The 23,037-nt window shown below is 46.3% G+C and overlaps 1 protein-coding gene and 1 long non-coding RNA gene across 2 annotated transcripts in view; one reads left to right on the plus strand and one right to left on the minus strand.

Moving 5' to 3' along the window:
- xpr1a (xenotropic and polytropic retrovirus receptor 1a) overlaps positions 1 to 23,037 on the minus strand; it is a 74,635-nt gene that overhangs the window by 47,859 nt on the left and 3,739 nt on the right. Inside the window, exon 2 of the mRNA XM_023813312.2 lies at positions 18,280 to 18,331. Within this exon, the coding sequence (XP_023669080.1) occupies positions 18,280 to 18,331 (52 nt within the window). The remainder of the gene's footprint in view (positions 1 to 18,279; positions 18,332 to 23,037) is intronic.
- Positions 17,651 to 21,935, plus strand: LOC111844653 (uncharacterized). The gene is made up of 3 exons (XR_002838444.2): positions 17,651 to 17,676; positions 17,907 to 17,958; positions 21,437 to 21,935. It is a non-coding gene; the product is annotated as an uncharacterized lncRNA (long non-coding RNA).

A 23,037-nucleotide genomic window follows, 5' to 3' on the forward strand; every position in this document is an offset into this window, starting at 1 on the left:
AGGACAATAAGAAGGCTGGCACTAGGTTACTGCCCAATGGCTTCGGTCGGGATGGTCCATACCCCACTCCGAAGAAGCCGTCGCGCCTATATCCGGAGGGGAATGTCACCGGCTGCAGGGGCAGGCTGCTCGGGTCAAGGCAGCAGAGCCAGCATAGCCCACATGGGATTCTGGTCTCGACTCATGAAGGCCAATCACAACCACTTGCACGGGAAAACGTCACCTGTCGCTGGGACTTTGCCTACCGCCCCCTTCAGTTTCTGTCTTTAGATCCTTCACAGTCTGAAATCAATCGAGTGAAACGGAGTGCCGGAATGAAGCCAGAAAGGCAGAAACGATTTAGTTCAGCCTCTGCGGAATTCAAAATTACGACCCGCTAATTTGTTTGCAAAGGGAGCTGCTGTTCCCGACGACGGTCTGGGACGCTGGCAGCCTGTGTTTACTATGCCAAGGGCTCTGCCGCGGCGACTGCAACATCATCCCGCTGAGCTACCTCGAAATTACAAACATGGTATCACATGAAAGTCCATTAGATGCTGCAATTTTCACTATGCTAACAAATATGTGCTTGAGCGGGCTTTTAAAACAAGGTCAGGGCCATGTGTGTGTGCCCGGTAGCCGGCCCATCTGGGAGGTTAATCAGCCCCGTTAGTGATCACCGAGGAGCGGCGTTTACACGGAGGACCGCAGCAAGGCGGGGGAGCCAGATGCTTCCGCAGAGCACTTAGCACGTCAGTCATTCTCAAGGCCAGCTGTACAATGAGGGCTGGCGCTGTATCCAGGCAACACGCTGAATCGTTTCAGCCTCGCTCACCTTACCTGCCTTCTCTGCATGTAAGAGGTCCATTAGTGCTTCAGCTGTCAATTCCTGATTTTCCAGGACAGTGTGCATCCGGATCTCTTGTGTCTAACCAAGTATCAGCTCCTATTGTCTCCATCTGCCGAACTATTGACAAGTCTGTTGATGAGAAACACCAATCTACCACGGTTCAGGCTGTGGATAGTTCTGTCCTGCTATGACCATCTGAAATCGGGTATCGATGTCTGAATGCCCGAATTACAAACTAACACAGGGCAGAACGCATTTTTAAAATACTTAATCTTTCATCCGAGAGAACAGATTGAGGATCTGAATTATTGATGAAAATCACTTTAAACTACTTTAACATGCACAGCAATGGATTAATAATTGGTTTGGATGCCAGAGGGGGTCCAGGGAAGATCCATCGCAGTGTGTTGAAACCAATGTGCAACAGGATGTTTGAAAAATAAGGCCATGCTCCTGTGATCAGCACTGTTCTGTCCAGGGAGCCACAGGTATGCAATCCTACACAGACAGTCACAATCCATCCGTCTACTCATCCATTCTTTCCTTTTCTCGCATCACCCCACTCCTCCCCTCCCTCCGTGACAAAGACAACATAATCAGTTAGCAAAATGCTCTCCGACAGGTGCCAAGCTGCGAAATTCACCGAGCGTTTGATCCGGCAGGTAACAGGGAGTAAAAAGGCCTCAGGCTGGATTTTTATGTATTTCATTTATTTTTACATCTGGCTGCTGCTCCACTTGGTCGTCACACGGTCTGAGCTTCGCCCGCTGACACGTTGGCCCGTTCCAGCCCTGGAAGCGCAGCCCGGACGTTAAGGAGGCATGATTCTCCGACAGAGAATCAGACTGGGCTGCCTCCGCCTGGGGCTGAGACCTGAGGACAGTCGTCGGATCTGATCTTCAGTCTTAGAAGCAAAGCAGCTGTTTACTCAGTTCAGCTTCTAAAACATCGCTCCTACATTATCAGAATTAGAATTAGACGCTATTCCGATAAAGCTGGTCGAAAATCCGAAAAACCTCACAAGAGCTGATGCTGGGTAAACATGAAATTAAATACTGCCGTGATTCTCATAATAATGGTACAACCCAGGTTTTAATGATCACGTATCGTGTGAGAACAGAGAACAAAGTGTTTGTGAGACTGACGAGAGCAGCCTTCAGCGCAAACTGGAGGTGGATTCTAAGCACCCCTGTCGTCGGAGACAAAGGCCCGAACTCGCAGACGCGAGCAGACACTCCCCCGCTGACCCGGCTGCGCAGGCACTCCCCCGCTGACCCGGCTGTGGAGGCGCGATAAGGGGCCTCCCTTTGATGACAATTATAAGGTGAATTAGCAGCTCACTCGCTCCAGAAACAATGAACTGCCGATAAGCTGGAGCCATCCCACAAAGAGCGTAATTACCGGGCGCCTCATCTGGACAGGAAACAAGCTGATGTCTAAACTAAGAGGGACAATTCTCCGCAGTGTCATCTTTTCAAGGACACGCAAAAAATCTTTAATTTTGTTTTATTTTGTACCATACTTTGCACTTCCCATGTACCGGTGGACCGCCTCAAACTATCACCGTCAATTTTGTACTATACTGTCCTAATTATTTCAGACATAATTGCATAACTGCAAAGATATTACTATTTTCGTATTCAGTGCAATCGGAGGTCATCAATAACTGCTGATCCAATTAGCGTCCAGGAGATCCGGCGCCTGTGCAGGAAGGGACATGGCCTGGGCAGGGGACTCTGCCTGCTCGGTGTCAGCTCTGTCACACAGCTAATCCACCTCGGACACCAAAGGATCACCCAGACTAGGAGGCGCCAGTACACCTGGACTGTTTGGCATTGGGCCGAGGGAAGTCAGTGGGGTACCTGGAAGAAACAAGCATGGAAAACATGCAACCATGCAGGGCTGGGATGGATGTCAGGCGCCGCCCTGCAGGTAGGAGGGACAAACAACAACGCAATAGTGAAACCCTGGAAAACAAAATAGGTGGGTTTGGGGTGAAGCAAGAGACTATAAAGAGCCCACAGGAAACTCAAGGCTATTCCAGCCAAAGGGGGGACCTCATGGTACTGAATCACAGCTCACTGTAACACAACGAATGAACAATTACACAGCAAATTAACTGTCTGTTACTTGTCACATGAGGTTACATTTAATTACTGTTTGAACTCGATGATGACCAGAATAAGGTCAGATATGTCACAGAACTTCAGGGAATGCACTATATATACACATAGGGTATTTGCGTGTGTGTATTCATATATACACACACTGTATACTAACATACAAACCTTTTCCATATAAAATATTAAAAGGCTACATATACGGGCAGAGAAAGTGAGACATGGAGACTGTAACAAACTTGGAGACAAACATGTCTATACAGTAATAACCATCAATATAAAAATAGGACTTACACTGTCCACCATTACAGGGAGATGTCTCAGAACCAATGAGGAGCCTAATCAGCTGTCTGCATTCCAGAGAAGCAGCGAATGGAAAGGCATGTGATCCAGGGGGGCGGAGCCTCACGGGAGGGGTGGCTCTGCCCACTGGACCAAGGGGACACATATACACTGCGGATTCCAGGGCTCGTTGGCCATGCCTGTGTGTGTGTGTGTGAGTGTGTGTGTGTGTGTGTGTGTGTGTGTGTGAGTGAGTGAGTGGGGAGGGGTTCAATCCAAAATCCACTAAATCAGGTTCTGAGATCGTCAGAGGAATGTGTCCGGATTAAATACCACCGTACCTCCTGATGGTTCAGATCAGAGCGATTGAATATGCTTTTGAATTAGGGCCTTCGCTCAATTTCCAATCTAAAAAAGACAAGCAGAGCTCTGCAGGTCGGACGCGACCATAATTTCAATGCAATCACAAATTGATCAAAAGAGGGAGTGGGGCTATGTGTGTGTGTGTGTGTGTGTGTGTGTGTGTGTGTGTGTGTGTGTGTGTGTGCGGCACTGAGCAGGAAGGGGGGGCGCTGCAGTATTTAACCCAGGCAGTTAGAGAGCTCACACAGGTCTTCACTCCCCTCAGCTGTCCCTCCCCGACCCTCACCATAATCACCAAACAGGTCCCCCATCTCCAAAAAGCCTGCTGACGTCTGGCTACAAGCAGCCCGATGCGAGAGGCCGCAGGAGAGCAGGCCGTATAAATTATAAGCGGAGGAATTCCTTGGGGGTGTCATCTTTACGAGCCGCTCAGCAGCAATAACGAGGCCGCGGGTAATCGAAAGCACACGGCCGCCACCGCCGCATTGGCCATCTCCGCGGGGAGAAATGAAAGGGCCCCCTACTCAATCAGGAGATGAAACAGACATTAAAGACGGTAAATTACTGCAGGAATATGGGGGCAGACAAATACCGCGCAAGAGTATCAAGACATAAAACAGGCGAGACACTCATTTTTACAGACATGGCTCTTGTTCCAACGCTAACCGGCTGCACTTGTACCTACAGTATACGACTCCTGCCAGCCATCTGCCTGTAATGGGCTGTCTGCTTCACTCGTACGTCGCTTTGGATGAAAGCGACTGCTGAATAAGTAAATGTAAATGCAAGCAATTACTGCCTAGGCCACGTGTAAGAGCACAGGTACCATACGTGCAGCCCACACACACGGGTGGTTTGGAGGTAATCGCGTACTGCCTTTCCGTAAGCAGTTATGCGGTTACGTGAATTTAGGTGAATTACGATCAGTCTGCATCTCAGTTTAAGCCATGTGCTGCTGCTGAACATCTGCCGTCCCGTGAAGTATATGTCACACAAAAGCACGTTATGTAACGCGTAATGGTGAAAAATGGTGACTTTTAATTTCTTTCTCGAGGGGATAGGTTTCAGGTCCACCAGACATTAACCTCCATGCCGTTTCTTCCCCTGGAAGTGGCGCAACTTCGTTCTGCATGTGAAATGGTTATGTTTTTTTTTTTGGGGGGGGGGGGGGGGGGGGTCAAAAAGGGTGTGCTCATTGCTCCCCTCACACATGGGGAGGAACAGGCCAGTAGAACCCTTTTACCCATCAGCAAGTTGCTGAGAACAAGATATATAATCCCAAAAAAAACACAATGAAAAAATTTCAAATCCCCTAAAGACTTGTGTGGGAAGCACAGCCAGTGTGTGGAGGGTGTGGGGGCAGTGAGCTGCCACCAGGCTGCATGCAGGGGGCCTTTGTGATGGAGAAGGATGGGCGCGGCCTCTGTACGAGCCAGCAGGGGGCGCTCATACCCATAAACACAACCCATGCATCACTGTCAGGATGCACACGAGCCCAGTCGCTAACTACCCATTCATTACTGCCGTGTGCCCCCCCCCGAGGAAATACTACATCTGCTGGAGGATTAGGACTGACAGCTGCGAATCAATCTTATGTCCATGTAGAGATTAAATAAAAGCTCAATCATTTATCTAGCACATTTTCTGTGGTGTCGCTACATAACACTGACTGTGTAGCTGCTCATAAAATAAAGTATCATACAGCATATGTCTTTGTCTCAAGTAAGTCCAATCAGACACCAGCATTTGTAAGGAGACCATTCAGTGGAGCAGAACATAATTTTTCATCAAACAATCCACCCAAGGACACTTGCATCGCTTAGCAACCATTCGCTTTATCTGGATACGGTCGGATATTTACTAAAGCCATGTATCTGAAGCATTTATCTTCATTGGGTCTAACAGTGTCTTTCTGCAGTTCTCTTGTAGCTGGTCCTGTTTGCTGCGCCCCATATTTCATTCCCAAGTCCAGTTCACCAGGCTAATTTAACAGATCATTCCTTAAGAAGTTCCAGTAAGCAAGCCTTTTATTAAGTTCCAGAGGGAGACAGGGTAAATGTTAATAACTGTCAAAGAGCCTAAAAATCTTTTAAGGTTTATTAATGTCACCACAACTTTGTAGAAATGGATAGAAGATGGTTGGATGGATGTTTTATGAATAATTCTCATGAAAATATCAAAACAAAAACACAAAAACAAGAGTGAACAGTAAGTTCTAATATAACAGGGAAGCTTGCATTAAAGAAAAAAGGTATATATCTCTGCATATTTACTATCTTAATAACTAATAGTAATAGTGATACTTTATTTCTCCCTGTAGGGAAATTGGGTACCTCTCGGATATCCCATCTTACTCCCGTGAGACACGCAGACATTTACATAAGCGAGAGCACGTTATGTCAGCATGCGTCTAAAGCCTCTTCACGACAGTATTTCTGAGAACAGGTTCCACTGCAGGCTCCAAGTTCTGTACTTTAAACACTACAAACAATCACTTTGCGGGAATGCCAGGGCGGTAATGCCTGCTCTTGGCCGTCTCTGCCGCTGCACAGTTCCCACGGTGAGCGTACAGAAGTCATTCAGTCACTGGAAAAAGAAACCTTTCATGAGGCAGTCAGAGCTCCCTGCAGGGCCCCGGAGGAGCACCGACGTCGGCTCTCCTGCGTGCATGGAGGTGTTGCGCTTCTCAATAGTCCCGGCCGGCACACTTCCTAGAAATCCCTTGACGGAAGCGTTCCGGTTTCCCCGACGGGCTGGACAGCTTTCAAGACAGGACTGCCATCAACACACCTCTGTTTCTGTCAGTACTGAAGTGACCTGTTGCATCAGTTCTTCCCACTTATCATACTGAAATGACCTTGACTGGCTCAAATCGGGACAGCGATCGAAATTTCAAGGTGTTATGCTACTCCACTGTCCTCTCCAAATTTCCATCCATCCATCCATCCATCCATAACGGCTCATCCATGACAGGGCAGCAGTGAGTCTGGGGGATTATCCCAGGAAACTCAGGGAGCAAGATAGGATGCCACAGAGAAACTGGAGACATGTTATAAAAGTTGACAGCACATTAACAAGAAAAGCCCTTAATTATGAGGTCATTACATGACAGATCAATTGAATTGCAATTGAATTGAATTCAAAAATTATAAAGGGGAAAAAATGAAAGGACGCGTATTTCTGAATGAGAAGGGCAGCCCGATCCCCCATTGGCAAAGCCACTTTGGACCACAGCACTAACCTTCCCTTGCTGGGGAATAAGTGAATCCATAAGGCACCCCACATAGGTACCAAAGCTGCAGCTCCCTCCAGAGTCTAAATATGTATGATGGTAGCTCTCCATTAGCCTGCAACAGCAAAGGACAGCTGATCCCACACATCACACCTGTGTATCACATTAGCCATGATGGGTTGGTGTGTGAGCATACAGAGTAACAAGGTGTCCAGATGTGCACCACTGGGTGCGTTATGATGGACGCTGTGCTGCAGTGATCCCCTGTGTTGAGCTCCTCACGGACCATATCTCCATAAAACCAGCTGTGTGCCTTGAAGTTCATGCTCAATTAAGCTTTAGTTCTATACACATTTGGTTCTAGTGGACCTGTAGTACATCACCGTTTTCATCGTTCGGTGACCTTCCTTCAGAGGACCACCTCGACATGATGTTCTTACAGACCATCAGCTCCTCTATTCAAAAAGGGCTCCCATCAAATTCCTCCAAAAAGCCCCCCTTAAAAATCACTGAGGTCCCCTGTTTCCACTTCTATTACAAGTAATGCTCGTGATTATTACTGGCAACCAGTCCCGTCTGCCAATTATGCACAACGCTAAGTATGCTGGGATGTTATATGCATAATCTATCTGCTGACCACATGCAAGGGAAAAGCCCAACCTGGTACAAAGGCAGCATTCCCCTGTTTTCCATTTTTTCTGTCCTGCTCCCCTATAGTACAACTGCATCACAACTTTGCTGATCACCAGACTGAGCAGGGTCCATGTGACTTTGTTCATAACTGGGAACGAGGGACTTCAGTTTTATTTAGATTGCCCACCAGGCTTTGCTCTGGACCCAGTATTCTATCACAAACATGACTCCAGATCCAATACCAAAAACAGATCACCCTGAACCAGAGCATCCCACTCACAATTCCAGGTTTTCCTACTGGCCAACAGAACTGCAAACCTGGAAACAAGGTACAGTCTATCAGAACCACAAACCTGAAAACAAGGCACAGTCTATCAGAACCACAAACCTGAAAACAAGGTACGGTCTATCAGAACCACAAACCTGAAAACAAGGTACGGGCTAACAGGACTGTGAACCTGGGGTCTGTACCACAAAGCCATTCTTGCTTAGCCGGATAACTTGCCAGATTTAAGGTAGCCCAGTTTAAATCAGATGCCAATTAGCCTAATAGCATGTCAGTGGAACACAGGGAAGACACACAAGCTTCACATTCAGAGCATGGGCAAGATCGGAGGTGTGAGGTAACATTACATCTCAGTCACATGCACTCACACAACAGACAGGCCTATAATAATAGTAATAATAATAATAATAATAACAATAACAATGTGCTATGGCCTTTTTGAAATGCTTGGATAAACTTAAAAATGCATGTTAAATTAGCGAATTACATTTTTAATGTCCATTTCCATGACCGAATATGATATATTTCTAGGGCCATATCTGCACCATGAAAATATTTCTAAAATAAACCCAATTGTAGGCCACTATCGTAAGCCATTTGTGCGGAATAAAGCTGTCCTTTATGTACAAAGGGAATTATGTTGCTGTTTAATGGGCCGAACCGCGCTGGCACTCACCGAAAGCTGCCCTCATAAGGATACCCTCGGTTTTACGGCCGTCTGCACATGAGGCTGCCCTGCGTAGTTCTCTATTAACTGGGCATTATTAATTATGATCATGCGTATATTATCCACAGGCATGTAAAATCAAATATGCATTTCCCCCCGCCTACCATATGGCAGAGATCGTTAGGACTAAATGCCGAAGTTAAGCAGTGTCACAAATTGTATGACAGTGTCATAAATTCGTACAATAAAGATCAGAGCATTTGCGATAAAAACATAGAAGTCGCATGCAAAAATAGCCACTGCCTGCAAAAGCAGAACATAGTGTTGTGTTGATTTTTGGAGTTTTGGATCGTTTCCATGCATCAGTAACTGGTGTGATTTTATCACTGCATAATAGCTGTTCGAAAATACCTCTCGAAATCATTAAAAAAAAAAAGAAAAAAAAGACGACACACAACCCTCAATGACAGCCTACCGTTTAAAATCGCATTTTAATGATGATTGTTATTAATAAGAATAATACATAAAATGTATATACAGCGATTTAATAGCCCATAGTTGCTTATTTCAATTCTTAGATTGTCTACTTCTGATGTTAATAATGGAGCCCCACTCGCTTAAAAATAGATTCAATGACAGCTCAAGGAAAACTATTTTCGCTGGCCTGATTCCAAACACCAAACTATGGCACAAATCCAGCCCAGCAGTATCCACCTATCCGTACAGGCCCACGGACAGCCATGTCTGTGTGTTTAGTTAGGACAACAACAAAGAAGGCAATTTTGGTAACATTTACCTCTATTCTAGACCATGTTACACCTACTATTATTAGCAATTAACGCTACGTTTCAATTTGAAACCTATGTTTGTAATCGGCTTTGAATCTGTGCCTTATAGCCTAAAAACAATTCCGATTAAACGTTTATGAGATTCAATCATTATTCATTTCACTGGTATCAGTATCATTTTTGGCACTCGATCCTGCAACAAGTTACGTGTCTTTAATTGCTGACGTGTTACCTTACCATTCCCATCGCCTTTTAGTGGGTTCCCTTCTTCGTTCGGTCCTCCTCGATATATTTTGCATGATCTTTAGTGACTGGAAAGGGGGATCCAACACGGGGTAGCCGCCCCCACCCCCAGTCCCCTGCCTGGTGTTTTTTTGTTAATGAAGAGTAATATCGAGTAATTTTTTATATGCAGCGACTTTATTTCATACCACTTAGGCTACATATACTTTTCTGAATTGAACCGCTAATGAATGCACAACATTTAGTACGGATCCAAATACGCATCAAAACAAAATACGCCTATTATATACTGAATGTGATGCAGATACAAAAAGTTCTTGCATAGCAAATTTATTGCGCTAGACATGAATGTGTACATTTATGCAAACACACACATACACACACAGTCCATTACAGATGCAACGGGGGCGACTTCGTCTATCCTGAAAATTTCATTAAGGATGCAAATAACATACATGTTGTTATCATTTAAATGATGATATATATATGTTATATCCTTGAATGTAACGCCTGGGAAGTCTGTCTCCATGGGCCCCTTAGTGTTCGGGGGCCCCGGGCGGCTGCCTACCCTTGCCGGATGGTAAGTCCGCCCTTGGTCTGCATCTACTTTGACATATTTTTCCCAGCGGGAAGACCTACATTTTCAGCAGAAAGGCAATATGACAATATACATCAGTTTATAGGCCTGGTACGTTCTATATGATAATATAGCCTAATACACAGAGCAAAGGTCGATTTTGACAAAGGTCGACAAAATTCCCACTAACAAGCAACCTACTGAAATATCGCTAACGTTAATATCAGGTCGGGATAAAGAAAAATTTTACTTTCACAGAATATCCGCATTGGTAGGGAAAGTACCGCTACAGGCCTACGGGACACAAGCTATTTACGACTTCAGGAATATATTAGATATTTAATGAACTCATGATTGTGTCTTCAAGAAAATAGTGCAGTGTATGCGTACGCATAATGAAAGTGCGAATCCAGACCCAATAATGGTTACTTTTAATATTTATCAGGGGCTAAAATTTAATGTAGCCTATGTTCACAAATAAGGGCTAAAATTTTCATGGTACATTATGATATAAAAATTAGGCCTAATAAAAGTAGCGTATTATTAAGACCTATTATTTAATCCATTAAGATCGCAGAGAGCTGATCAGTCGTAAAAGCCTTCCTTCCTCATTGAGAATAGTCATTTAAAATTATGACCGATGTTAGCGTATTATGGGGGGGCGAAAGTAGCCTATTATCGAGGCGACTTGTTGCCAGACTCCGATCATTTGTAATCCCCTCACTTCGCTCCACCGCAATAACATTTACATTGGAGAAAAATAACAGAAAGCAAAAATAAAATGTTTTCTTCATCAGCTTGAAAAAATACAGCACTTGCCCGCTGGGCAAATAATGATTGAACAAGCTTGCTCTTTAGGTACCTGACGACGCACTGGAACAGAGGGGCTGAATCCTGCCAAATGCGTTTACCCGAGGTCGTCCCCATGGTTTTATTCCTTAAAATGGGACCTGTCTGTTGCTGCCAAGGCCATTCTTCACTTCAAATCATAGACATCGCCTTGCTGACGGGGCCCATTAGAATATAAATTAAATGTAAACCCCTGCAGACCATCCACGCCGGCTGCTTGATAGAAAGGGCCTCCAGAGAACGGGGCGGGTCAACCAGCATGTCTGTCGCGGAAACGGGTTCCGAAGGACACGGCTTTCCCAGCTCTCAAACAGGGATCAGACTGAATAAAGATATGCTGCTTGGGAAACAGCTTTTCCACGCCAGCTAATCCGCAAACTGCAACCGGGAGTAGATCCGCCGTTTTCCGCCATCGATGACTCGGGATTTTTCGCTGCACTCTAAATGAACCCCATATCAGACTGCATTTTCCATGCCTGAATATTATAGCAGCATAAAAGTCCAGTTGTTAAACTAAGAGATTTTATTTATAAATGCCGGGGGAGAATGGACGAAGATATTCCTGATTGCATTTTGCGACCCCTGGAAAGGAGCGATCCTTGAAAAACCCGGACATATGGCATCTCCTATAGCCCTCTAATATCACGCCTGCCCCCCCAACCTCACACACGTCGCAATCACACACTGTTTAATTCAGTCCTGCTTGCTCGGGCACCCACTCTGCATAAAATGTACATAATTATATAAAATAACGAATGAACAGCAAGCAGCTCTATGCTGCATGCAGGATCGTTATCACGCAAAGCCGTACAGCGATATTAGGTCAATTTAACAACATATTCAGTACCAAACTGCCCCACGCCTCAGGATTAAATCCTGATTTTGTTACTGATATTCCACATTAAATTATATTACTGCCGTCGTACAGTAACAATCATACCTAATGAAACGGAACAGAAACAGAATAGTTTATTTTATAAATAAAGATAAAACCTAAAAAAAGTCAAAAAGTTGTATTTCCCACTGTAATTTGAAAATTGCTAATCTGATCAAAATGTTGGAAATTATAGTCTGTACCTCTGAATGCACCCCGCATTGTCACCTACTCCTTACCCGCTAATGACAGCAGCATCTACAAGTCGCAGCGTCCGCGCTGCCATACCGGAGCACGCATTACGCTTCGCCTTTATAGCGTGAGTGTAATTGTAAGGGCTGCTTTCCTGCAATTTTCCGTGGCAGCACAAGTGAGGACCGTAATAACGATTAACGACAGACCGCAGCCCGATTTATTTGTGTGCACCTCTAGTAGCAAAGCGGATTTTATCTGGTGCTGACTTAAGTAAATATACACAGTAAAAGTATGTATAGGCCTAGTCCAGATTTCCCTTTTCTCTGATCTCAGATTAGTTTTCATCAGTTAATCTTCAGTTACTCCTTAGAGCTGATCTACCATGGTATTTTTTTACACTAAGACCATGTCGCCTGTATTCAATGTAGGTGAGACTCAGTCCTTCTGATACATCATGTACAGAAATGCATTTCTGACTGAAATCACTCCTTTTGATGTCACTCTGAAGCTGCATTACTCAAATTCTGCGATGGTTATCATAATAATAATAATAATAATAATAAATAATAATAATAATAATAATAATAATCATGGCAGCACCCAGTGCTTATTGGCCTGCAGAATACCACCAATCACACTGGTCCAAACAGAACTGTTGTTAGTCCCTTAAAATGGCACGTTGCTTCTCATTGGCTAGACAATCTTGTATGTGTGAACAGTGTATTCAGTGCATATTATTACCAGCCTTGTTCGTGAAACTTTAGAAAATATATCCAACATCACAAACCACATCATAAGGTTTCTGTCGCATGTCACTTGTCACTCAGACAAAGCCAATAAGTAAGTCACACGGCATCTTCCTTCACCATATTAGTGCAGACTGTCCTTTAACAATTGAGCTTAACAAGTAGCTAATCTGACCCTCCATAACCTTCACCTGTAACACAGTTATATCTAATTGTTCAGTAGCTGGTGGGTGGGGTGGGGGTGGATGTGTGTGTGTGTGTGTGTGTGTGTGTGTGGGGGGGGGGGGGGCACTATATCCCTTTTTATGGACAGCTGCTACATCAGCTGGTTTTCCAGGCTGGAATCTCAAAGGATTTCCGGAGTAAGACAATGATAGGGCAAAGTACAATAACTATAATCGTGTTTAGAACAACTGTGAAATACCAGCAGGCCCAACGGGCTGGGTTAGCTTTAAGATTAGCTGCACCCTGTCGCGCATCTGCTTTCAATATATCAGTATTGCACAATGAAGAAATGGACCCTGCAGTATTCCATTGGTATGTTCATTTGCTACATTCGGTTTGGTCTGGATCTCTGCTACAACAGTATTCAGCTGAATCTGTGTCGCATGGAATTAAAGCTGACTTAGTTCCCACAGTGCAGGACGAGATGCGTGCAGACAGGTGTTTTAGGGATGAGAAACTTCTCCGCAGTGTTACTGATCATATACGGGGGGACCGGAAAGCCTGTTTGTTCTCCGAAAGCAGGGCTTGACATTTTAAGTGGCCCCAACCCCCACTCCGAGAAGCTTGTCCCCCCTGCCACCCAGAAGCCCCTCCCCAAAATTCGTCCAGGCGAGATCTAATTCATAGATGAATAATAGATGGGACACTTTCATCTTGTTGTTTTGTTAGGTGCTTTGTGCACTGCAGCTGGAAAATAACATAGATTGTGCATTAGCCAAGAAACCGGGGAGAGTGGGTAGGGAACCCCCCCCCCCCCCACTACTGATGCTCTGGGCCACTGACCTCAAAGCCTGATCCCCCCAACCCTAACCCCATCCCGTCTCCGGTCTTCAATCACCGCCTGTTACTGTGCAAACCATATCAATCTCCCAAAATTTACAAGGCTCCATGCAGATGCTTTACTTCTTGTCACCCCCCCGTTTAGCAGGCAGTTAGTGCGGGCCGACCCTGACCTGGTGACCCCCACGTCAGCCGAGCCCCACCTTAGGGCCTGTGAATTTTGCCCCCTGAGCTGCTCGCCTGTGCTGCACACGCAACACGTGGACAAAGGAAAAAATACAGATTCGCAAACAAGGAGAAATTAACATTTTGATCCAAACGGGGGGGAGGAGTTTGCAAGGCTGCTCATCAATAATTCAGGCTGGGGGGGGCGGCAATTCAGGCTGCTAGGCTACCAGCCCCTCCCTTGCCGGTGTCCTTGGGCTGCTGGAACCAGGAAAGAGCCCAGATCAGGTGGTACGGGACCTGTGGCCCGGTCCGGCGCAGTACCAGCTGTGGCGGCCGGCAAACACATGCCTGGAATACCAATGTGCGTAATAACGGGGCATCGGCGGCTCGCCCACGCGGCGGAGCGCCAGGCAGCTGAGCGTAACGCACTTTCTTAAAGGGCCAGTTGACAGCGGATAGAAAGTGTAGCTCTTTAATCTGCTTGTTTCTTAATCAGTACAGGTGGTTTTGCATGAGGGGGGCCGTGCGGGGAGAGCTGAGCTGGGGGGCCCTCGCCATGCTCCGCTTCTGACGACCGGCGGGTTAATTACACCAGCGGCTCCCTGGCAGGCGACAAGCTGCTCCCTCTGATAGCGACTCAGTGCCACTCGGGAACACAGACAGCATTCCTTGGGATGCATACGGGTGGGGGGTACGGGACAGAGAATAATAAAGGGAGCACCCTGTCCCCCATTCCCAGGCATCCTCACATCCACGTCCTGCCCAGAATCACGGCTTCTCCAGCTGCCGCGTCTCCCGCTGTCGTCGACCCGGCTGAGGGAGACGCAGAATCGCCGCAGAGGCCAACCTCAAGCCCTTTGTTCCCCTGTTACGAGAACGTGGAGGCCCGAGAGCTTTAGCAGAGCCGGTGTGACCTTCATGGGGGGCCAAACTGGGCAGAGTGGAGCGGGGATTAAGTGGCATGTATACAAGTGGTAAACAGGCCAGTCTGCTGTACCGTTTTGTATTTTTTACTCAAAGACCCTAGTTATGAAAGCATCACTGAGGCCATTATATGCTAACTAATCCTACATATTACATTTTTTAATATTTATATAGAGTAAATAATACTAGGTGGCTTCACCTGCAGAGAAAAGCAAAATTGCAAACAGCAATAGGGATGAATATTCTGTCAGCACTGAATGGTGTCCAAGGTCTATTGCTGCAAACACAGACATTTCTGTTATCAGTGTTAAAATAGCCTTGGATAGGAATAAACTGCAGACTGTTGATTGGACAGTGGTCTCACCAGCAGCCCCACCAGAGCTGAGGCTCATGCAGTGGGAGGGGATGGGGGGGTCATGGGGGGGTCACTCCAGGGGGCTGCCAAGGGCAAGTGCGGTGCTGTGGTTCCAAAATAATGGTATGCAGCAGTGTGCCTTTAGAAATACAGGGGGTGGGTGTTAGAGGGAAACATGGGGAGAGAGAAAGAGAGAAGGAGGGGGAGAGGGGGAAGGGGGAGAGGAAAGAAGGAGAGGAGGGGAAAGAAAAATAGGAGGAGAAAGAGGGAGGGAGGGGGAGGAGAGAGGGAGAGGTGAGAAGAGAGAAAGGGAGACAGACCAGAGTAGAGAGAGATGAGAGAAAGAGGGAAGAGAAGAATGAGAAAGAGGGAAACAGAAAGAAAAGAGAGATAAAGTGGAGAGAACGAGAGAGTGCAAAATGGGTAGAGAAAGACAGAAAGTAGAATGGGTAAGGAAAGAGAAAGAGGAGAAAGGGGAGAAGGAGACAGAGAAAAGGAAATAATGGGGAGAAGAACAGAAAGAGCGAGGAGGCAGAGAGGAGGTAGGGAATGGTGGGAAATCAGGGAGCAGGGGGACCCAAGGCCAGCGGGGCGCTCCCATCGGCCCAGGGACCGGCAGCTACTCTCTCTAAATCACCAATAATCTAATTAGGCTACATTGCAGCCCATGTTCCGGCCGGAGGGGGGTCTGCGGGGTTGGCTCTCAGGACGCTGCCCCCATTTCTGAGGTGGGGGGGCGGGGCTCTGCCGCGGGTCACCACAAGCACCTCGGATTTGACCGGAGCTGCCGTGTCTCAGCTGTTGCCATGGCGCCTTGACGGATGTTGTACGGCAGCCGCAGCGTCGGCCGCCCATGCGTCAGTTTGGTCAGACTCCCAAAGGCCACACTGACAGAATAACGCGACGTGCGCGGAAACCGCTCCGTACTGCCAGGTCTCTGGGCTGCCACCGTTTTAAGGACTTTTGGGGCCATTTTAAAAAACAAACTGCTTGTCAGTGACCTGCCGTGGTTGAAGCATCACCACCCGTGCCTTTGATCCACCTGCATGGCTGCCCATGTGGGACAATGGGTCAGACAGGCAGATGTAGTTGGCAACCCTACCTGCAGGAGGTGCTCAAATTCTCACAGTAAAATGAACCAGATCATACCCCAGAGCAGGATACTGCCACTACAAATTCAATCCCAATTAATTAGTCTCTTATTGGATATATTCACTAAAATGGACCCTTTTAAATCGAACTGGATTGGCTGAAATGAAATACCCTGTTAAAGAGTAGGGAGTTTGAATTTTCTTTCGAGTGACACTAAAAGAAAGTGTGCTTTTGGCTGCTTAAAAACGGCAGATACGTTTAATTGGCTCCATTTAAACCTCCATGGTTCTGCAGTGCCCATCTTGGTAATGAGAAAAGCGGTGGGTGATGGTGGTGGGGGGGGGGGGGCTGTTTCACGCCGTGGGAGGGCTCTGAGCGAGGCTGGAGCCCCAAGAGGCTGGTTTTCAGCAGAGGGGACAGAGCTCTGAATGTGAGGGGCTTTTGCCAGATTGAAATAAATGTCTGCTTTTCCTGGGAGAGGGAGGGAGATTCACAGTTGGAAAAATACTTATATACAGGAGAGAAAATGTAGCAGACAGCAGGCTGCTTTTTTAATAATATCCCTCCCTTCTGGCTCCTTTCAGTCGGCAAAGAGCACAGTTCTAATATATTAAAGACAAACACGAGGGCTCCCAGGATGAGGCCTTGTCCGCCCAGAGCTTTAAAAGCCACTGAAGCTTCATGCCATGAAGTGAACCTCTGGCTTTGTACGCCCAGCAGTTTGTACAGCCTTTTTTCTGTCATTTTTCCTGGTAGCTATGAATCTCTGCTGTAACGGTAAGCCAGCCTCTGAGGACGGAACTCCTGTGGTGTCCATGCCAACAGGAACTTCCCATTGAGATCATGTGATGTGAGATCACAGGATGTGATGTCACAGGAAAGAGTGGAAATAATAACCAAACTTGTTAAAAGGCAATACAGGAAAAACAATCACTCTAAGCATATATGTATGATTGAGACAGAGGACACCACACCACGCTGAGAAATGCACTAGATGACTCTTGGTTATGACTCCTTGCAAAAGAAATTGGTTTGGCTAAGAAAAATTGTTTTGAAATATAAATGAATCCACATTCACACATAAGTTCATATCTGGAAGCCATTTTCCCAATGACCATTTACAGGAGACAGATACACTTCTGAGCTTTAGACACCCACATCCAGCATCCTCTAAGATATGCTTACAGTGGGGTAAGTGCGTGTAACCTAACCGCACGTGATATGCAGGAGATGCCCTCAGCTTAAGGTCTCAAATATCGGTAACAGTCTGAAAAGTGTTAGTGATAGACTGCAAAGATCTGCAAAGATGGAGGCCTGAGTGATGCCTTGACAAACTGCTCTGCATTCTTTTGAAGCTTTTCTGCTGAAGACACTTGTCTCATCTTCCTTTTCAATGGAGATCTGAGGTGACATGGGGTGAGGATCAGACTGATGGCCTCACCACCCAGGTAGGTGCTGTTTCATAAGAGGAAGGTGGCCCTCATGCCATGATAGAAAGGTGTGCAGTGGGGGAGGGGGGTGGTAGCTTGGGGGGGCTGGATCTGGGCCCTTCCTGATGTTCCTGAACCACATGTGACAAACTCAGACACCGAGATGCTCAGGTCCATTTGTATCTCTCATATTTCAGTCTTATCAGTCATATTCTACACAGTGGAATATTTTTCTGTCTCCACAACAGTGTATGGCAAACAACGAGGAAGATAACATGATGCCAGACCACATAGCATCAGGTAAACAGCCTAAGCAGACCAGCCCTCACATTTACAGACAATAAAAGCTTGAATAAACACCCATAGGCATGTCTCGGTTAAACTTGTCACAGGTTGAGGCGTGGGAATCGCGTTGGCCTGGGTATCACCATCCCGCCATAGAGCAGTAATTATAGCCGGGGGCTGAGCACGGTCACTGGCATGGGGTGGGGGGCCATTCCTGCTATATTTAGCCACAGTTTATTCCGGGGGCCCATAGACCAACACAGCATGACGCGCCATGAATCCTGTGTGGGCACTGGGCTAGGGTGTGTGCATGCTTGTGGGGGTGGGGGTCCATACCTTCTATGGAGGGGGCCTGGTCCTGGGCCGCATACAGCATCTCCTTGAATGCCTGAGAGAGAAGACAGGATCTGATTTCAGTGGATTAACACACAGAGACGGGAAATACGGGATCTCTCCTTAACATGTGTGAGAAAGCCCATTACACACACTCATCTTTAAATAGCATACACACTCATCCTTAAAGGGCTTGCATACTCATCCTTAAGGGCCATGCACACTCATCCCTAAAGGGTATGCACACTCATCCTTAAAGGCCTTGCACACTCATCCTTAATGGGTGTACACACTCATCCTTAATGGGTGTACACACTCATCCTTAAAGGGTATACACACTCAACCTTAAAGGCCATACACACTCATCCTATAGGGGCATGCACACTCATCCTTAAAGGGTGTACACATTCATCCTTAAATGGCATGCACACTCATCCTTAAGCGCCATGCACACTCATCCAAAAATGGCATGCACACTCATCCTTAAAGGGCTTGCACACTCATCCTTAAAGGGCTTGCACACTCATCCTTAAAGGTTGTACACACTCATCCTTAAATGGCATGCACACTCATCCTTAAACGTCATGCTCACTCATCCTAAAAGGGCATGCACACTCATCCTTAAATGGATTGCACACTCATCTTTAGAGGGTGTACACACTCATCCTTAAAGGGTATACACACTCAACCTAAAAGGCCATGTACACTCATCCTTAATGGGCATGCATACTCATTCTTAAAGGGTGTGCACACTCATCCTTAAACGGCATGCACACTCATCCTTAAAAGGTGTACACACCCATTCTTAAAGGGTGTACACACACATCCTTAAAGGGAATGCACGCTAATGTTTAAAAGGTGTACACAGAAGAGGCAGACAGATCTAAGGGGTACAAGCAGACAGCTCAATCTAGGCTGGGTCAAGCCCGCCACCAGTGTACACTGCTGACCCACAAAACACCCATAATGCAGTAAACTATAAGATAGAAAGTCATCATGTCCAAGTCTAGAAGCTGTTTCTATGTATCATGAGATAGCCGCTGTTGAATAATTTATATTGTGAACTAGCAAACGTAGAATCAAACTTGCAATGGAGATAGTAAAGTGCAAATCATGAATTGTCAGGTTTAAGGCAGTGATGAGACAAATGAGGCTTTCAGACAAGGAGTAGGGGGGATCGCTGGGCGCCGCCAATCACAGACCCATTTAGACCTACAGAACCCAGACAGAGGATTACTGAAAATAGTTGGTTTGGAAGCATAATTTCCCCATCACTAGACTTTGGAGAACAATAATAACAGCAACAACAACAAAAATAGTACTAAGAAAACTGGTTGTCATCACATGAACAATCTGGAACAATTTGGGACAAACAAGTTAAATCTGGGACACAAGGTAGCCTGGATGCTGAAACCCCAGTCAGATTGAAAGGGCTTAATTCTGAAGGAATACAGCTGCTTCTGGGGTGGAGGACAGGAGAGCTTTCCTCAGGGACCAGCCAGAAGCCCAGGCTGCACTTTCCACATGGAATATTCCTTAAGATAAAAAGGCTCTTCCTTCCAGTGACCGCACACATAGTACACGGCCCACACCCTGATTAATACACCAGCTAGTCTCCAGATTAAGGAAAGGGGGGGGGGGGTGATGGCATGATTGAGGAGGGGGGATGACGGCATGATTGAGCTGTCATCAGCACCTCAGCGGAATGGCCACATCGCCATGGCAATGATGCATCTGAGCAGAATCGAGACATCGCCATGGTAATAGCGGGCACCAGAGAGGGGAGGCATCGCCGTGGCAATTTTTAGCTTTTTGCCACTGAAAAGGCAAACCACGTCACGGTTCGGGTGCGAGGCCCCACCCTCCGTTGGCTCGCCCGGCACCCTGTGCCTTCTGCCTGTCCTGGCGGACTCCCGTCAGCTCGTTTCCCAGGCGGCCGGAGGAGATCCGCCCAGACAGCGGGGGGGTCGAGGGGGAGCAGATGCCGTCCCAGCGGGATGGGGGGAAGGGGTGGGGGTGTGCCATGTCCTCAGCCTATCTGCTCGCTGGACGTCTATATAAGGAACACAGGCCCTCATTGCCGACCACAGGAACGACTTTAACTGCAGCTATTCATCATGATGCTTGTTTTTATTAGCGTATAAAACATCTCCGCTGTTATCTCTGCAAATGGCCTCGCTGGGGGAGGGGGGGCGCTGTTGTCCATGTAGGCCTACAGTGTCCGCAAGGTTTTTGGGTTAACTTCCGGTTGCCAGATGATTTACACCTGGGCCAGCAGGTGAAGCAGGTCCTCTCATAATAACAGCTGCAACAAAGCAATTAATAACTGCAATACTGTGAAAAGCAGTGAACTCCTGCACCCACCCTCCACTGACATAAACAAAAGGGAAACTGGGGTAAATGTGCTTCATTTTTTTATATGTGCTTATACTGCTCTGGTACAGCATATTCAAAAACAGAACGCAGACATGCATGTCCAGTGACTTTTGGTATTAAATGCATTTAAAATTTTGACAATATTTCCATATATCCATCAATTCAGCCACCCGTCTGCTAATCCTGGTCAGGGTCGCAGAATAATGTCACACATCTTCAAACACGTTTTTCTTTATATGACTCAAACTCAAAATAAAGTCTGCATTGTCACACCATTTTTCATGTGATGCAAATGCCATTTTGGTTTATTCTAAAAAGCATTTACTCTAGGTACTTTTTATTGTCAAAAATGCTTCTTGAATGTAGATGTAAACAGAACGGAACAATGCCTGACAATAGCAACAGTTTTAATATATTCTGAAAGAAATACTTTGTTCCACGTTATTATGTAGATAGCCGTTTTTGAACATTCAATATCATAAATGACTCTAAACAGAAATGTGTTGTATTTGTTGCTTTAAGAAAGAGACATAGTTACATGTTAATGTATAAACCCTTGTTTGAAATTACTTTGGCAACTCTCTCATTCATTGAAATGGTGAGTGCATGTACAGTATCTGCCCATATTTCTTTAGAAGCTGCTGCATTTGCCTCTTAAAGCTGTTTTTTGTACACAAGTGTTTCCAGCAGGACCCTCCAGTGTAGTCCAGCATTCATCAGCATGGTCGCTGTTTGAGGATCACTTGTCATATGTCTGAGCCCATTGCCCATGCTTCTCTTTCAGCCTTGGGGAGGGGCGACTGACATGTCGGTCTACACACAGCCGCCAGCCACTGGAACAGCGTTTCCCAGTCTGGCTCCCTGCCAGACAGTCCAGAACATGGACAAAAACATGGACCGTCTGGGGGTTCGCAGGGACCGGATCAGAAACACTTCTCTGGACGATCCTGCATTGAGATGTTCTGGAATTTCAGGGACACCATTAGTTTCAAAATTTATTTGCTGCCCAACAGTGGATTTTTTTGCCGCTGTGCTTTTCCTAAGATTCATTTGCTGGCTAAAACGTTCTATAATAATCCTTTATCATTTCATGAGGCATGAAAATGAACAAAAAACAAGAAGATCATAGTAATTTTGTATTGTGCAGAAAAGGTTACTGATATGTCACTTCCGCAATAATTTGGAACCCCTTGTATTTGTATTGCGGGGGGATCAAGAGCGAAATCAAGGGAAAGAAATTATTGACCAAAATAAGAATAAGAGAGAACTTTTCCAGCTAACAGGACCACCCCCATTAAATGGAGTCAAAAGATTGAGTGGTTATTATTTTTAAAAAATGTTACACATAAAATTGGTTCCCATCACACTGGGACACTGGCGTTCTTGTGTTTACTTGGGGAACGTGACCTGCTTTTGGACACTGTAATGAATTACAGCAAAAGGTCCGCAGGGTCCTGGTTGACAATAATGGGGCTTTTGTCCTGCCACAAAACAATGACGCACGTGAGAAGCCCCCCCCCCCGCCTCGCGTCTGTGTTCCCACTAGCTGCGCTCAGCCTCCTCCTGCCCTCATAGCCCTTTCCTGAGACCCAAATCAGGCTTGAGACTGCAATACAGTTTTGGTTCTTCACTTAAACTAGAGGCCAAAATTGTGAAACACTTCCAGTTTTTAGAGATCGTAGAACTTTATCCCAGTTACTCTAGTTACTTCTTTAATCATCCAGTATATGATATTTATAACATTCTTTGAGTGCTTATAAACATTTCCGCCAATATTCGTGCAGTAATTATTTATGCATAATACCAAAAATGCTAGGTGTTTCCACAATTTTGGCCACTAGTGCACATGTGTAACACAGAAATGCCACAGTAGCCGTTCCTAGTTCCCCAATGATGTGTCATCATGTACAGTGACACTGGGTCCGCGGGGGGGGGGGGGTGTTTATAGTTAATGGAGACACACCCCCTCCAGACCTTTATGCAAAGATCAATCTATCACGTTTAAACATTCCCAATAGGCCAAGGACCTTCCTTCCCAGTTGTCTCTCTGGTTTTCAATAAACACAAATGACATTTGGCTTCACAGGCCTTAGGTTTTACTGTCTGTCCAGGCGATTTGCTCGCCATGGCATCTGACTCCATTTTATGGTCCCTAGCAGACTGGTCATCACAGCATCCCTAGACCCTAAGGACACCAAGAGCGATGAAAGGAGGCCATTAAGAGGCGGGCTGATTTCTAAAGAGGGTGTAGTAACCCCGCAGTCTTTGGGACCGTCACAGTGGCTCTGCAGTTTGCTTTTGTTTCTTTCGCCTCATAACACCTCAGCAGTGACAGTCTGTGTGACGGGGGCAGCGCTGATCACTCAGTGCCGAAGCGTGAGCTGC

The sequence above is a fragment of the Paramormyrops kingsleyae genome, chromosome 15 (genome assembly GCF_048594095.1).
Source record: "Paramormyrops kingsleyae isolate MSU_618 chromosome 15, PKINGS_0.4, whole genome shotgun sequence".
Classification (NCBI taxonomy): domain Eukaryota; kingdom Metazoa; phylum Chordata; class Actinopteri; order Osteoglossiformes; family Mormyridae; genus Paramormyrops; species Paramormyrops kingsleyae.